This window comes from Orycteropus afer, unplaced genomic scaffold (genome assembly GCF_000298275.1).
Source record: "Orycteropus afer afer isolate SDZICR_OR568_19922 unplaced genomic scaffold, OryAfe1.0 scaffold00128, whole genome shotgun sequence".
NCBI lineage: Eukaryota > Metazoa > Chordata > Mammalia > Tubulidentata > Orycteropodidae > Orycteropus > Orycteropus afer.
This window is the reverse complement of record NW_006921715.1, coordinates 8,341,047-8,358,975: the sequence shown is the minus strand read 5'-3', so window position 1 is coordinate 8,358,975 and position 17,929 is coordinate 8,341,047. Positions and strand designations below refer to the sequence as shown.

Below are 17,929 nucleotides of genomic sequence, written 5' to 3'. Positions count from 1 at the left end.
ACGTGCTCCTTAGAAGGATCGATCGTGGGAGATCAGACGTGCTCCTTAGAAGGATCGATCGTGGGAGCTCAGAAGGGCAACATCTGCACAGGGAGATAGCTTGAGGCAGGAATGCACAGGAAAGGACACAGGGAAAAGGTAACCACAGGGAGGAAGTGGGAAGAGAGCTGTGACCTTGTGGGGATTGTAGTCAATGTCCTAAAATAAAATGCGTACGAGCTGTTGAATGGAAAGTGCATTTGCTCTGTAAACTTTCACCCAAATCACAATTTTAATAACACAAACAACAGCCATGAATAGAACGGGACTTTTTCTTAACTTTCATAATGGGTATCTAAAAAACTTAGGAGTGATTATCATACTGAATGGTGAAACACTGGGAACTTTCCCGAAGGTTGGGAACAAAGCAAGGGTTCAGCATAACCATGTTTATGGGCCTTTGTACTGGCCAGCACAGTAAAGAAAGGAAAGGTATGATGATTGCAAAGAAACAAATCTGTCATTTGCCAAAGCCATAATTATATATTTAGAAAACATAAAATAATCCATAGACAACATTGCCAAACGAGCAGGGAGGCCACATCTTCTGACCTCCTCTAACCCCACAAGAGGAAGACAGAACCACCATCAGTAGCCCAAGGCCTACTCCTGCCAGGCCAGACATGCTGCCTCCCTCCAGCACTTTCACCAACCCTGACACCAACTGTTCCTCCCGCAGCATGCACTACCTTTCTGCTGGGTTTGATAATTTGCTGCAGTGGCCACACAGAACTCACAGATAACGAGATTTATTAGGGAAGCACCAGACTACAATTCAAGTTCAGGAACACACTCAGTCTCTCTCAGCAGTGCGTGTCTCGAGGTCTCTCTCACCAGCACGTGTCTCTTGAGGTCTCTCTCTCAGCAGTGTGTATCTCGTATCTCTCAGCAATGTATGTCTCTCACATATCTCTCTCAGCAATGCATGTCTCTTGTGTCTCTCAGCGGGCAATGGGAGATTACTTCTGTCTCTAGGAGGGCTCCTTTTGAGCCTGGCAGAGCGGCCAAACTAACCAATCCCAACATCCGAATTCCATACACCTGAGAGAGAGTGAACTTCCCAGAAAATTACTTTGTGCTGCTCCCAACAGAAATATCCCAGGTGGATAACTTTAACAATCAGGAGCTACTCAGTTGCTCACAGCAAATTCCACCATGGAGTTTACAAAGACTTACAGCTGAAAAAGCCACACTCTGTAATTTACTACACCACAACAATTTATGGGATAAATGAAAATACAATGATATGATACCACACACAAAAACAAATTCAAAATGGATCAAGGATCTAAATGAGCAAACTGTTGTTGTGTTGTTGTTGTTGTTTAATTCTTAGAAGAAAAAGTAGGGTCAAGCTATCAATCAGGTCTTGATTTTAACAATGGATTATCTAACAAACAAAAGAAAAGCAAAACAAAAAATAACTAAATGGGATCTCATAAAAATTAAAAACTTTTGTTCCTCCAAACACTAAAACAGTGGACAGACAAGCTGCTGAATGGGAGCCTTGGAAGCCACATACACAACAAGAGCCCAGTCACCAAAACACACACACACACTTTGACAACATGGAAGCCACATACACAAGAACCCAATCACCAACACACACATACACACACACACACTTTGACAATAAAAAGGCAAATAAACCAATCACAAAATGGGCAAAGGACTTGAGTAGATAATCAACCAGAGACAGAACCCAAATGGCCACCAAACACATGAACAGATGCTCAGTCTTACTGGCTATCAGAGAGATGGAAATCAAACCACATTGAGATACCATTTCATTCCCACTAGGATGCCTAAGACTGAAAAGAAGAAAACTGAAAATAACAAGTATTAGCGAGGATGTGGGGAAACTGGAATCCTTACCCATTGCTGGTGGGAATGTAAAAATGGTACAGCCATTATGGAAAAGTGTGGCAGCGCCTTAAAGCACTAAAAACAGAACTACCACATGCTGCAGCAACCCCGCTCCCAGGTACACACCCACCACATGCTGCAGCAACCCCGCTCCCAGGTACACACCCAAAAGATTTGAAAGCAAGGACTCAAACAGAGACTTGTACACCCATGTTCACTCCAGCACCATTCACCAGAGCCAAAAGGTGGAAGGAACTAAGTGCCCAGCAACAGATGAGCGGATAAACATGTGGTCCAGACATACATGGAATAATACTACTCAGCCAGTAAGACAAGGTCTTGATACACACTACAGTATTGACAGAGCTGGAAGACATGCTGACAAAAATAAGTCAATCACAAAAGGACAAATATTGTATGACCTCACTATACAGAAAGATAAGAAAAGGCTAATGTATGGAGACCAAAGTTTACGAGTGGTTACTAGGAGTGGGAAAGGGGGCGGGTAACAGTGAAGGCAACAGCACAATCATTAAGGGTTAGGGCTGTGTAGCTGATTACTATAAGCACTGTCAACAAGCTGTACACCTGTCAAAAGTTAAATTGTCTAAAGTTGTGTGATAGACATGTGTACAACAACAGGAAGGGGAAAAAAGAGTAGCTAATTAGGCTGCTGTGTACAACTAAAAACCTCCTGGGATATGGTTCCTTGGAGGTTTAGGGTCATGGCTTCATGGACATCCAATTAATTGGTTTCATAACATGGTTAGTGCTTCTGTTCTGCCTCCTAGTGGATTGCATCATGCCTGGGGCCTCAAAAGCTTGCACAACAACCAGTCTCTGTTCTCCTGGAACACAGGAAGAAGGAGCATCAGGAATACAAGGCTATGGAATGTGTCCCCAGCTGCCTCCCTGGACAACTGTCTCCTTTGCCAAGAGACCAGTCAACTGGATGGTGTCCAGCTACCATCACTGAGCATTTTGATCAAAGATTTTATAGAAGAATCCTGATCAAAAGAGGGAAAATGCAGAAGAGAACTTCAAATTATCCTGGAATTTAGACTTCCTAGAGGAATAAAGGTTGGATGAACCCCTGAAAGTATTGCTCAGAGATAATCTTTAAATCTTAAACTAAAAAATCCCCTGAAGTCTTCTTAAAACCAAATAACAGATTAGCATAACTAGTGAAAAAAGTCTGCTTTGACCGTTATGACCTTTTAAGAACTATCTATGTAGGATCATAGGGACTCTGGTGGGGCAGTGCCTAAGGCATTTTGACTGCTAACCAGCAAATTGATGGTTCAAACCCACCAGCCGCTCCGTGGAAGGAAGATGAGGTGATACACTTCTGTAAATACTGACCACCTTGGAAACCCAAGAGGGGTTGGAATGAGTCAGAGCTGACTCAATGGCAGTGAGTTTGGTTTATATGGGATCAAATTTAGAACAGCAACTTGAAACACCAGACAGACATTTGGGGGAGCAGTGAATTTATGTTAATAGGGGAGGAACAATTCAGAAAAGGAGGATGTGGATGGCCGCACTTGAACTTGAAGGTTTGTGGTATAATGACTTACTCACTATGGCCCTTCTAGCCATAGTCTCTATGATGCCCACACAATGACTGGGCACCAAAAACACCAAACACTGCCATCAAGTCGGACCTGACTCATAGCGACCCCTCCTTGGGTTTCTGAGGTAGTATCACTACTGAAGCAGATTTCCCAAACTTCCTTCCGAGGAGTGGCTGGTGGGTTTGAACCATCAGCCTTCTGGTTAGCAGTCCAATAAGGTGCATGGAACCTGTGAGGGTTGGGGTTGTCCGGTTGGCTAGACCATGATTCCCACTATTGTGTGGTTGTTCTCTGTGGTAGGTGAGGTTGTGTATCAACCTGGCTGACCATGGTTTTGAGTGGCTGGGCAGTGGGACGCAGTTCTTCCCCGTGATGAGACTGGAATCTGTTGCGAGTGAGCAGCTAAGAACTTGCTTTTGGGGTGTGGCCTCCTGCCAGCACACTTGGGGCAGCTTTGAGGAAGGGCTCTAGCTTTCGGCACACTGAGATTCTGCTTTGGCCCACTCAGCAGTGGCTTGATGTGCTGCCTGCCGATCTCGGGACTGTTCCTGGACTTGAACCAGTGGCCTGCCATGTGGCCTGCTGCTCTTGGGACTGTGCCATTTTACCTGCCAACCTTGGGCTCATCAGTCTCAGCAGCCAGCAGCTGCCTGAGTTAGGAGATGCCTCCAGCTCCAGTGGGCCCGGAATAAGAGGCAGAGATGAAGCCCAAGGTCAAGGAGTCTTCACCAAGCCCCTAGAGCCAACACTCTGAATTTGGACTTCCAGCCTCCTAAGCCCTCGTGGCGTAGTGCCTAAGGCATTTGATTGTTAACCAGAAGGCTGGCGGTTCAAACCCAGCAGCCACTCCTTGAAAGGAAGATTGGGCAATCTACCCCTATAGACATACCACCTCAGAAACTCAAGGAGGGGTCACTATGAGTTGGAAACAACTCAGCGGCAGAATGAGTGAGCCTCCTAAACTCTAAGAGAATAAATTCCTGTTTGTTAAGCCGTCCCCTTGTGGTATTTCTGTCACAGCAGTACTCGAGAACCAAGACACCCTCCCCTTTCTGATCTAATTATCCTCCATCTTGTGACTAAACAAAAAACAAAAAACAAAAAACAAAAAAAACACACTGCTGTCGAGTCAATCCAACTCATAGCGACCCCTCCTTGGGTTTCCGAGGCAGTAGCACTACAGAAGTAGATTGCCCCATCTTCCTTCCGAGGAGTGGCTGGTGGGTTTGAACCGCCAGCCTTTTGGTCAGCAGTCAAACGCCATATGTGTTGTAAATCCTAACCACTATGTGCTAACCGGGAGTTCTGGTAGCATAGTGCTTAAGGCACTTAACTGCTAATCAGAAGGCTGGCGGTTCAAACCCACCAGCCACTCCTCGGAAGGAAGATGGGGCAATCTACTTCCATAGTGCTACTGCCTCGGAAACCCAAGGAGGGGTCGCTATGAGTTGGGTCCAACTTGATGGCACATAACAACAATATGTGCTAACCAGAAGGCTGGTGGTTCAAACCCACCAGCCACTCCTCAGAAGGAAGTTTGGGCAATCTACTTCTGTAGTGACACTGCCTCAGAAACCCAAGGAGGAGTCGCTATGAGTCAGATATGTCTGGACGGCATATTACAACAACAACATGTGTTCCTGAGGCAGGATTAGGGTGGGTTTTACCTTGAGTCACAGCCACCCTTGACTCACAGCTCTTACCTTACAAGAGATAAAGAAGAGAGAAGTGAGCAGAGGGGGGGAGACTGGCTACCACCATGAAAGGACAGCCAGCAGTGGAGTGTGTCTTGTGGAGCTGGGATCCCTTGCTGAGAACCTCCTAGACTCAAGAGCCAAAGAGCTGTAAGGTCAGAAACAGCGAGGGGCAGTGGCAGAGAAATGGGATAGCAGAGGCAGAACCAGGAGTCTGGAAGGAGACGGTGTGGTGGGCTTCCTGACCCACGGAGCAAGAATGCTGAGGACTGCGATGGAATGAGGTGTCTCCGGGCACTTGGAGGAGCCAGGCTCACCAACCCCCAGAACCAGAGCTGAGAGCCTTCAGGCAGGAGGCCTTCTGGAGGAATGAGGTGCCTCCGGTGTTAGAGATATGCCACACCATCTTGCGTGGCTCTTCTGGGTTCTTCTTCATTCCCTGATGCCCCACCCAAGGTCATAAGTCAGTTAAAGAAAGTGGAAACTGAGCTTCCTGCGAGGTGCAAATTTTAAAAGGCAACATAGCTTCTGATAGGTTAAGACCCCTTCCCCCAGCTTGGACGTACAACCTCCTAACCCAGGTCTATATAAGACCACCCTCTCCCCTGCTCGCTCTCTTCTTCCTCTCTCTTTTTCTCTCCTCTTCTTCTTTCTTCTTCTCCTCTTCTTCTTCTGTCCTTCCTCGGCGCAGGCGCCCTTTTGCCTCTTTAATAAAATCTCCTATTGGGTACCCTGGTGTGTGGCGTGGTCGTTGAGTGCTGACGGAGCTCTAACATCCGGGCACTTGGAGGGAGAGTTAGGCTTACCAACCCCTGGAGCAAAAAAAAAAAAAAAAAAGAGCACCTTTGGGTCGAAGCTTCCTGGCAGAACGGGGTGTTGCTGGGTGCTTACTGGTGGAGCTAGAGGGGCTTTGTAACACCTGATTGAGCAGGGCAGTGGCTGGACCAAGAGGTTGAGAGGCCACAGAGGGCTTCCTACAGGCGTGGCTGAGAAGAGGCTGTCCTCACTGAAGAACTGAATCCTGACTCATTCTGGATGCTGAATTATAACCTATTAGTTCCCTAAAAAAAACCCCATAATCCTGAGTATTGTGTGACTCTTGTGTGGCCATTGTAACAGATTACTGGACCCAGCAGAGAAGTAGAGAGTGCTATGGGAGGGGTGGCTGGTGTCAATATCAGTTAAAAGGGTCAAGAGAGGAGGTATGTCCAGGTCGCAGAAATCCACTTTGGGCTACTAATATTGGTTCTCCTTCCCACTGTGAAACTGGAGGAGGTCAGAAGCCCCACATCATTTTTTTCAGTTGGTGTCAGGAGCAGGAATTGTTGCAATGGCCCTAGGCTCATGGAAGCATGGGTCTTTGTAAGAGAAGGAACAAAGGGCACAGGAAGTGAAACTTTCCACTCTCAGATGGTTACTTTGGTTGCTGTTCCCTGCAATGACTGAAAGGAACGGAAAAGATGTTATGCTGCAGTTGAGTAGGGAAAAGCCACAGCTGGAGTGGCCCAGGGCAAAAGCCAGGCCGGCTGGACAAGATGACTGACAAGGAGCCAGAATCTTCTGGCTCTATCCGGCGAGAGGCCCAAGGCTACATGCCTGTGAATGGGAAGATAGTCAAGGTTGGAGAAGATGACATTGGCCTGTTTGAAAAAGGTTATGTGTTTATTTGAATGTACTATGAATACTGCTGTTTTTCCTTCCCAGTGTTTTACAACAGACCTTCATGTATGATGAATATGAATATAAGGTATTATAGACAACAGAGAGCATGAAACACCACGATCAGCCAATACCTGACTTTGTTGTTGTTGTTATGTGCCGTCCAGTCGGACCCCACTCATAGTGACCCCTCCTTGGGTTTCCGAGGAGGATTAGGATTTGCCCAAAAGAAACACAAAGTTTTTGCTTCAACCGAATAGCCCTGTGTATAGAGTACTGAGGGCTTAAGTCAAAAACCTGAGCCACACCCAGAACCTTCAGTTGGGAAATCTGCATTTGAAAGGATATGCAGATGCACCCAGAACTGCTGGGAGGACTGACATTCACACTGGAAGGGAGGACCTGCAGATGGAAAACAAGGACTGGTCTCAATTTTGAATTTCAAGCATTTTGCCAGTTGGACACACTGACGCAGGAAAAGCCACTGCCTATCAGAAGAACTCCTTCCAGGACTGGAAGTTAAAGGGACCGGGGAGTAGACAGCATGGGATGCTGGCTTGGGGCAACCACTTAGGGACAAGAGATGAGAAGCTGGGGAGGCATAGCAATGAAGAGACGGGCTGAGTTCGGACATGTTCCACTGGCATCCACTGACTTAGCCCACAGGCTAGCACTGCGTCCATTTGTTGAAACATCTCAATGGGTAGTCTCTTAATTCCCTGACCCTTGTTTTTTTGCCAGTGCCTTCAGGGTAGCTTGGACTTCCTCCTTTAATACCATCAATTCTTTGATCATATGCCACCTCCTGAAATGGCGGAATGTCAACCAACTCTTTTTTTGGTCTAGTGACGTATTCCTTCCATCTTCCCTTGACATTTCCTGCATCGTTCAGTATCTTGCCCATAGAATCCTTCAATAGTCCAACTCAAAGTGTGAGTTTTTTCTTCAGTTCTCTCAGTGTGTTCTTCCCTTTTGGTTTTCTAACTCCGGGTCTCTGCACATTCATTCCAACACTTTCCTTTGTTTTCTCAAGCTGCCCTTTGACATCTTCTGTTCAGCTTTTCCACCTTGTCATTTCTTCCATTCGCTTTAGCTACATTCATGAACAAGTGTCAGAGTCTCTTCTGACATCCATTTTTGGCCCTTTTTTCCTTCTTGTCTTTTTAAGCTAGGTCCTTTGTCTGGCACAAGACCAGGCACTATTTCGTTCTGTTGTACGTCGGCTCACTATGAGTAGCAGCCGACTCAATGGCACCAAACATCTTTTTCATGACCTGTTGCTTTCTTCATGTATTATGTCCTCCCACAATGCATCTGGTCTTCAGTCATTAGTGTTTAATGTGTTACATCTATTCTTCAGATGGTCTCTAAATTCAGGTGGGAAATATTCAAGATAATACTTTGGCTCTCGTGGACTTGTTTTCATTTTCTTCAGCTTCAACTTGAACTTGCCTAGGAGTAATTGATGCTCTGTCCTACAGCTGGTCCCTGGTCCTGGTCTGACTGACGATATTCAGCTTCTCTGTCATCTCTTTCCACAGATGTAGTCGACTTGATTCCTGTGTGGTCCATCCAGCGAGGTCCACGTTTATAGTTGTTGTTTACGTTGTTGAAAAATGTTATTTGTAATGAGTAAGTCATCAGTCTTGCAAAATTCTATCATGCAATCACTAGTGTCATTTCTATCCCCAAGGCCATATTTTCCAACTACCAATACTTCTTCATTTCCAACTTTTACATTCCAATCACCAGTAATTAGCAATGCATCTTGATTGCATGTTTGATCCATTTCAGACTGCAGAAGTTAGTTAAAATCTTTAATTCCTTCATCTTTAGCCTTAGTGGTTGGTGCCTAACTTTGAACAAGTCATATTAACTGATTTTCCTGGTTGTGGTTGTTTGGTGCCGTCAAGTCGGCTCCGACTTACGGTGACCCTTCGCACTAAAGAACGAAACACTGCCCAGCCCTGCACCAGCCTCACAACTTCCTATACCTGAGCCCATCGTCGCAGACACTGCGACTGGGTTTTCCTGGTAGGAGTATGGATATCATCCTATCACTAACAGCACTGGACTTTAACATAGATCTTGAAATGTTCTTTTTGCCAATGAACATGACACCATTCCTGCCAAAGGGCATGGGGGCAGTGTCCTCCTCTGACCTCCTTCAACTTCATAAAGGGGAGAGAAAATGGCCATCAACAGCCCAAGGCTGATTCCTACAGGGGAAGTCATGTGCTACCACCCTCCTGCCCTTTTCACCAATTCTTACACCAGCTGTCCCACTGTACTCTACTTCTCCGCTGGGTTTGATAATTTGGTGCAACAGTCACGAAGAACTTCCTGACCATACTTACAGTTATGGGACTTTTTAGGGAAGGAACAGGTTCAGGAACACGCAGCACACACCTGGATCAGGACAGCCTCCCCTCTGCCCTACCCACAGGCATGCCTTTCTCTGGCCCTCAGCCTCTTGGCCTGGCCTCCCGCTCAGGTAAGTGTCACTAAGCTCTTCTAGCTCTGCCCACAGGTGGCCCAGTCTACCAGCGAGCCTCCCACCCAAAGGCACTCAGCTTTCTCGCTCTGTAAACTGGAAAGCCCGCCACTGTGTCTCATGTCGGTCTCTCTGCCACCGATCTCTCTGCTACCGTCTCAGTGCAGGGACCTCGGGTCAAGGACAGACTCCACTCTCGGCTCTTCTCCTCTTGATGGCAGTGAGATCCCTCTTCTGCCTCTGGGCTCACTGTGAGCCTAGTGGGACGACCACAGTGACGAATCCCCACAGTAGACCTCCACACACCTTATCTGCACAGTCCCACCGCCACAAGGTGCCATGGCCCTCAGCTACTTACTAACAAGCTATCCAATCCCCTTGGTGGGCCACAAGCACCTCACACTTGCATAGTCCCACCCAGTTATGTGGTGGGAGCCACAGAGACCACGGCTCGAAAAGTCAGACCAAGTCACTCACTGCACCAAAGTCCTCTTCAATGTCATTCCCAGCAGAGTAGACCGTGTGACTGTCTGATTCAAAATGGCCAACCCCAGTCCATTTCAGCTCACTAACACCTAGGATGTCGCTCTTTTTATGTTCCACTTCATAGTGGCACTTCCAATTTTCCTAGATTCCTACTTCGCACATTCCACGTTCCAATTATCGATGGATGTTTGCAGCTGTTTCTTCCCATCTGGGGTCGTGCCCCATCAACAAATGAAGGTCCCAGAAGCTTTACTCCATCCATGTCATTACGACTGCCTCTACTTTGAGGCAACTCTTCCCCGGTTGTAACGTGAGTGCTTTCTACCCTACAGCAGTGTCCCACTGCCAGTCATAAGGTTTTCACTGACCAATTTTTTCCGAAGCAGACCGGCCCCTCCGTCTTCCTTATCTGTCTCAGTCTGGAAGCTCCGCTGACACCTGTCCACGAGGGAAGACCCTGCCAGTAGCTGAAATAGCGGTGGCATAACTTCTACCCTCACAGCCACACACAAGCCCCCAGTACAACACACCAAACTACAAATGAGTTTAAACACTGGCTGTCTAAACTGGGGGAAGATAAAGGCACAAAGGGCTTCTTACTTACTCTCACAGGTATGCTGAGACTCAAAAGCTGCGAACAAGGGAGGCTCCTCGCTGAGGCGAGACGGCAGGCACCATCAGGCCGGCTTGCTGGCGGAGCAGGGTACTGCTGGGTGCTGACTGGCGAAGCTGAGAGGGCTTTGGAACCGTTGCTGAGCACGGCCAAGGCTGGACCAAGGGGCTGAGCGAGGCGTGCCTACAGCATGGCCGAGAAGAGGCCATCCTGGCCAAAGAACTGGACCTTCATTTATTCCGGACCTGAATGGTTACCTGCTACCTCCTAACAAACCCCATAATCATGAGTATCGTCTGAAAGCTATGTGGACCTTGCAATGAGTTACCAAACCAGCAGAGCAGGAGAGTGCTGGGGGAGGGACGGCTGGTATCAGAACAAGGTTCTAGCGGGAACATATGTCGGGGCTCCACTTGACAGAATTCAGCCTTGGGCTGTCGGTCATGGCACGCCTTCCCTTTTGAGCAGTCGAAGGAGGTGAGGTGCCCCGCCATGTCATTTTTCCACACGAGCAGAAACTGCATATGCTTTGCTGTATGTGTTCTCGCCAACAAAAGAAAGAAAAGTTAAAATAAAAGAAAGAAAGCACAGTGTCATGAATTGAACTATGTCCCCTTAAAACATAAGGAATCTGATCCCCTGACCTGTGCACCTGCTTGTGTTGGACGGGGGTGGTTATGTTAATGAGTGAGCCCTAAGCCCAGTCCCTTCTGCATGGTGTCTTATGGAGACACCCACACAGGGGAGATGCCTGTGACACAGGGGAGGTACCCTGTCACAGGGGAGGCCCATCTACCCACAAGCAGCAGAGGCACACCAAGGACTCCTGGCAGTCACGGGGGACAGGACAGAGGCCCACGGAAAGGGCCGACAGGACAAGACGCCGCTTTGGACTTTAGCCTCCAGAACCATATTCTCCAATTCCATAAAACCTCCCACTTGTGGTGTTTCCTGATGGCAACTCTAGGGAACTGAGACATACAGGAAAGTTACTGGCTTCAAAAATGAACTGAATTTCTGTATATTAGCAACAAAGACACATTTACTATATCGTCTAAAAGGCCAACTGGTAGAAAAAGATGGTATTGTTGGTAAAGTAGAGGCCAACAAAGCAAGGGAAACGAAGGCTCTGTGAGATGGAAGACACTGGCCACAGCACACCAGACTCAGCAAGGACCACAGAGATGGTGTCGAACCGGCAACGCATCACGCCGTTCCACGCAAGGCCTCCTGAGTCGGAGATGTCCAATGACCATGTGGTAGTCCAGTCTGTGCGTCAACTTGGCGGGGTCTGGCTGAGTGGCTGGGCAGTTGGATGTAGAATTCCCTGTGATAAGACTGATAATCAACTCCATGGTGGAATCTACTGTGAGCAGCTGAGTAGCTGCCTTAGGGAATGTGGTCTGCTTCCTGTATGTAAGGAGAAACCTTGGGGAATGGTCTCTAGCTTATGGTACGCTTGGACCCGTCATAAAGCCGTGTCGTTGTTCAGCAGCCTGCCATGCTCTGCCGACCTTGGGACTTACAATGGACTTAAATTAATGGCCTGCTGTGTGGTTTGGTAACGTCGGGACTGTGCCTTTTTACTTGTCAACCTTGGGTTTGTCAGCCTCAGCAGCCAGCAGCTGTCTGAGTGAAGAAACGCCTCTAGCTTCAGTGGGCCGGGAGCAGGAGGCAGAGCTGGACCCCAAGGTTGAGGGGCTTTCACCCAACCCCTAGAGCCTGGCATCTTGAACTTGGATTCAAAGCCTCCAAACTATGAGAGAATAAACTCATGTTTGCTAAGGCCATCCCATTGGTGGTATATTCTTGTCAGAGCAGCACTAGGGAACCAGCACAGGCCCGTAACTCACTCAGACTCCAACGGAAGAGGCACCTGCCTGAGCGCAGCATCACACCGTCCCACGCAAGGCCTCCTTAGTCGGAGATGTCCAACGACTGGTAACTCACAAGACTCCAACGGAAGAGGCACCTGCCTGAGCGCAGCATCACTCCCAACTTTCAAAACACTTGAAGAGTGAGTTTGTTCATGGATTCAAAGACTCAGTGTCATCCCAAAGTCAGTGTTCCCCAACCTGACCCATGGAGTCAAAAACCTTCCAATCATCAACCAAACGTTGCCTTTGCTAGAACATAAAAAGCTGATCCTAAAAGCTGTATGGGAGGTCAATGCCTACCTCACACCACATTCAAATTAACTCAAGATGGATCACAAACTTAAACATAAAAGCTAAAACTGTAAAGCGGTGACAAGTATCAGAAAAATAACTTCACAAAGTTGAGATTTCCTAGAACACCAAAAGCACAGGCCACAGAATGAAAAAACGAGGCACCAGGTCTCATCAGGAGGCATCATTAAGGTGGCAAACGAGATCGGGGGAAACACTCTTGACCCATGTGTCTGAGGAAGGACCAGCACCCAGACAGAGTCCCACACCACAGCAAGAAAACGGCAAGACACCACCCAATTCAAACAAAAAGTGACAGACACGTCTCAGACAGGAAGGCATGGCCAAGGAGTACCTGAAAGCACACTCAGCACCGGAAGTGCCTGGGTTAACACCATTCAAACCCCAGGGAGAAACCATCACGTACTTTAGTTGGTGGTGGTGGTGGAGGTAGTTGCCGTGGAGACAGCTCTGACTCACAGTGACCTCACGTGTGACAGTATGAAACCCTGCCCGGTCCTGCAGCATTGTCACGATTGTTGGCGTAACTGATCCCCTGCTGCAGCTGTTGTGTCAGTCAGCGTCACCGAGGGTCCCTTCACTTCACAGACCCACTACTTCACCAACCACGATGGCCTCTTCCACCAACTGGTCTTTCCTGACGACGTGTCCCAAGCAGAACAACCCCCCCACTGCTGGTAAAGAGCATTCTGGCTGTGCGTCTCGCTCACCCGTTAAAACCAGAAACCAGACTCACTGCCATCGAGTCAGTTCTGACTCATAGCAACCCCCTTTGGGTTTCCCAGGCAGTATCTTTCAGAAGGAGATTGCCCAGTCTTCCTTCTGCAGAATGGCTGGTGGGTTCGAACCACCAACCTTCTGGTTAGCAGTCAGATGCCTTAGGCACTATGCCACCAGAGGTCCTTTCAGAAGGGCTAAAATGAAGGAGACTGACAACGCAGAACACGACAGAGAGCCACTGATAGATGACGGGGTAACCACTTGAGACAACAGGCCATTCCTGCAGCCCAGCACATCTCCAGAGAAGTGCCATCCCACGTCTACACAAAGCCCTGTACAGAATCCATCAGAGCCCAGGAGCCCCTCAGCTCTCCCCACAGCAGCAGACTGGACCAGGTGTGGTTGTTCCCACAAGAGAACACGACACAGCAAAAAGGACTAACGATGCACAGCGATGCAGGTGGACACCAACACAGTCCACTGAGTGAAAACAGCCAGGACCAACAGAGGACATGCAATTCCATTCACAGAGGTTCTAGGACAGACAAAAGTCACCTGCGCTGACAGAGGGCAGACCAACGGCCACCTCACGGTTGGGCAGCACCGGGTTGGACTGGCATAATGGGAACATGCGTCTTGACAGGGGAATGGCTTACAAGGGCAAGCCTTGGTTCACACAAGGCCTTCTGCTGCAGGAAGCTCGTTGCTCTTGGTGACCATCAAGATGATCCCTGGTTCGGGAACCTCAGGCACAGCAGGGTCAGAGCGCTGTGATCTGCAGGGTTTCAACAACCAACTTTCAGGAGCACTTCCCCAGGTCTTTGTAGTCTGTCTCAGACTGGAGGCTCTGGTGGAAGCTTTTCATCATCAAGCCTATACTGACAGGTGAATGGTGGCTGTGCACAAGGGGCGGTGGTGCAGCCAATCGCTGCTGTGTGGCCCAGCCAGCCACCAAATGATTGGGTGGCACTATCCAAATATGGTGCTTGTGGCCCACCAAAGAGACTGGACAGCCTACTAATGCAAATAGGGTTCACAGAACGCTTATGGGCAGGGGACTGTGCAAACAAAGCATATGAAACCCTGGCAGGGGATTGGTCAGTTCTGCCATTCCCACCAGGCTTAAAGGGAGCCAATCCCAAAGGCTGAGGGGGAACCTCACTACCACCCAGAGGAAGAGGTGGGAATGGAGTGTGTCTTTGGGCTGAGAACTTCCTAGAATCAGGAGAGTGGCACAAGAGAGTATGGTATAGGCTTCTAGGCCCATGGACCAGCAGGCTTCCTGGCAGAGTAGGATGTCTCTGGACACTTGTCAGTGGAGATAAGGAGCTTTGTGACATGTACCCAAGCAGGGACCAAGGCCAAGAGCAAGGGCCAAGGCTGCGAGCTAAGGCCAAGAGCAGGGCCCGGTGGCAGAGATCTGCCTGCAGGAACAGCCAAGAAGCAGGTGTCCTGATTGAAGAACTATATCCTGAATTGTTCTTGTTCCTCCAAGTTGATCCTGATCCTGAATGGTACCTTGTTACTTCCCTAATAAGCTCCCTAAGCATGAGTATGGTCTGTGAGTTTTGTGTGGTGACATCAACAGATTATCGAACCCAGCAGAGAAGTAGAGAGTGCCATGGGAGGGACGGCTGGTGTCACAATTGGTCAAAAGGGTGGGGAAAGGAGGCCTGTCTGACCCCCATCTCACAGGAACCAGCCTTGGGCTGATCTTGATTCTCTGGCCCCTGTGAAGCCAGATGACTTCAGAGCCAAGAATCCTACCAGTGGGCTGCCACGCCCCCACAGGTAAGCTCCACCTCAACAGTTCTCCTTAAATGTAACAGGACTTGCCGAGGAATTCGCAGAAGTAAAAATAAACGATCAACAATAAACATGTGGAAAGATGTCCAATCTGTAAAGATTCAAAATATAAGCTAACAAAAAAGTGTCAACACAAAAATGAGAACTGTAGGAAACGCAAGGGTCCCAAATGACCAAGTCCTCCTGAGGACCACCTGGCCAGGGCGCACCAGGTCCCGTGGGAATCCCAGCAATGGGGACCAGGGGACGAAGGCCACCCGCAGGGGTGCTGTGCCAACGGGGGGGGGTCTCAGGGAACAAGCAGGAGGCTGTATCCTACCTGACTCACAGGCCCAGTGTCCCGGCACAGGATCCAAGAAGGAAGGAGCTCTAAAAGGGGCCAAATGCCAAAGCCCAGAGAAAAGGGCAGTGAGCAGGCCACCGGGCTGCCACCGAGAGCTCACCACAGACGGCACGCTCGGAGGGGGCGTTTTCAGCACAGAAACGAGACTTCCATTCCCTACAGAAATTCTAAGACTCAATTTAAAAGACAGAAGGAGAGAAAGCTGGCCCAAGGAGTCACCCTGCCAAACTGAAGTACAGATGGCCTACAGCAGTCGTCAGAGACGCATTGAAACCACAGAACCACTCCACCCAGCAAATGGCAGATATTAACATTCACACAAGCGTTGGCAAGGTGGTAAGGCAACACGGCCCCTCATCCTCGGCTGGCGAGGCTGAAGTGGGCACAACCACGCTAGAGAGCCGCCTGGAGAAATGCAGACGCGATACCGCCACCTGAAGCCCTCCCACTGCACAGCCTGCGAGGCCGGCCCAAGGAAGCTGAGGCCACGTTTTACTGGCCATAGGTGCAGACAAGCCCATGCCCCTCCACAGAAGAGGGTTAGAGAGCTGTGGCATCCCAGAGAATCATACACAGAAGCCAACAGGCCCCAAGGGTGTCAACAGGTGCTCTTAGAAACCTAACACCCAGCAAGACAGCAGCAGGCAGTTAGGCTGGCCTTTCAGACCCATTCCCCACCACTCAGGCTGTCAGGGAGGTGGGCACAGGTATGCGTGCACACAGCAAGCAGGGAGGGGAGGTCTGGTCGCACTGGTGCCGGTGCCTATGAGTGGGGCTGCATGTACTTTACCCACAAACATGCTTGTCACCCACAGCCAGCAAGTCCACTCCTACAGAATGCAGCCTGCTACCCTCTCGCCTGCTGTCTGAGCCAGATCCCAGTGCCCCATGGCCCTTGGCCACCAGTGCTGCCCTGAACTGTGGGGCCCAAGCAACACATGCCAACCTCCACCAGGGCAGCCCTGACTGCAGCCAGCCTGGCCCGACACTAAGAGCCCCTCAAGCCACACTGTACCCGCCTGGGGTTAAAGACTTCATTGCTGCGGGGGAGCCCTGAGAAGCAGTTGAAGAGGACCCCAAAGCAGTCTGCACAAGAGGTGGAGGAGTGCCCACGATGTGGAGAACAACCCCAGGGAAGGCGACAGCTGGCTGCGTGAGGAGGAGCTCCAGGACGGCCCTTGGGTGTGGGCTGGATGCTGGGCCACTAGGCACAGTTAAGGGAGAGCAGGCCGGCCTGGCAGAAGCTCCTGAGTTTGGTTTTGTCGCCCCACAGACGTCCCGGGGCACTGGGGCTGGCTCTGCGGCCCACCCCAACCTCTGGCTGCCCTGGTCCTCCAGGCCTTGTACATTCTAGATGTGACAGACACCACCGTCTCTCCGGCAGCTCTCACCAGGCTGGGCGTCAGCAGAGAGCAATGCCCTGGCTGTCCAGGGCCCAGGCGCCCCCAACGCCTCCCTCAGCAACACCTGTTGAAGAAGCCATGAAGAACAGCACCTGGTCACCCCCAGAAAGGCCCACTGGCGGGGGCCTGCCCAGGAAGAACTCTGCAGCACAGCTCAGGACCGGGGCAGCTTGCTCGCGTGGGGAGAGCTCGCAGCCCCCGGAGGTGGCCGTCCGCTCCAGACCCAGAGCCCTGGACAGGAGCCCGCTCCCGAACCTCCCCGAGGCAGCAGCCACCCAGGCAGGGGGAAATCGGCCAAGTGGAAGCTGAGTGAGACGCACAGCGGGACCGGCCACAGCCTCCCCTGCCGGGACGGCGGGTGGCAGCGCTTTCCCTGTCCAACGTGAAAAGCAGCGACCTTCCTGCGGTGGGAAACTTCACAGGACGATGGGGAGAGCGCTGTTGGTGCCAGATCGAAATGGCCGGGCACCCTCTCAAGGCACCCCTTCCAGGGTCGCGCGGCCCCCGGCGCGCACCGTGAGGTCAGCCCCACGCCCTCAGGGCTTGCAGCGATGGAAACGCGGGCCACCCGAACTGGACACGAGCCGGAGCCAGCGCCCTCGCCGCATGCGGCCGCGCGCAGGTGGAGGGCGCAGCGCACAGGCACCAGGTGCGCTCCGCGGGGGGCGCCGGCAGAGCCGCGCGCCCGACACTCCCCGGCCCAGCATTCCGCCCCCGGGCCCCGCGCCTGGCCCGGGGTCCCCGGGGCAGGGAGCTGGAGAGCGGCGCCGCGCGCCTGCCCAGAGATGGGCCCATCACGAGGGCGGCGGGGGGCCCGAGCCCTTCCCAGCCCCAGGAGGGCCCCGCGGGCAGGCGAGGCCCGGCAGGTGCGCGGGAACAAAGCGTGGCCCGGAGCTCCGCGCGCGGACGCGACCCCGCACCTGCGCGGCCCGGCGGGCGTACCTGGGCACGCAGCTGGGACTGGAGCCGTCCACCTCCCCGGTGGCGAACAGGTTCATGGGCACGGGCGTGTTGAGCGCGCCGGGCACGGGCCCGGGCAGGCC

At 50.9% G+C, this 17,929-nt stretch overlaps 1 protein-coding gene across 1 annotated transcript in view; it reads right to left on the bottom strand.

Annotated features, from left to right (window-relative positions):
• The window catches only part of PACS2 (phosphofurin acidic cluster sorting protein 2), an 84,089-nt gene that overhangs the window by 65,296 nt on the left and 864 nt on the right, over positions 1-17,929 (bottom strand). Inside the window, exon 3 of the mRNA XM_007944633.1 lies at positions 17,829-17,928. Within this exon, the coding sequence (XP_007942824.1) occupies positions 17,829-17,928 (100 nt within the window). The remainder of the gene's footprint in view (positions 1-17,828; position 17,929) is intronic.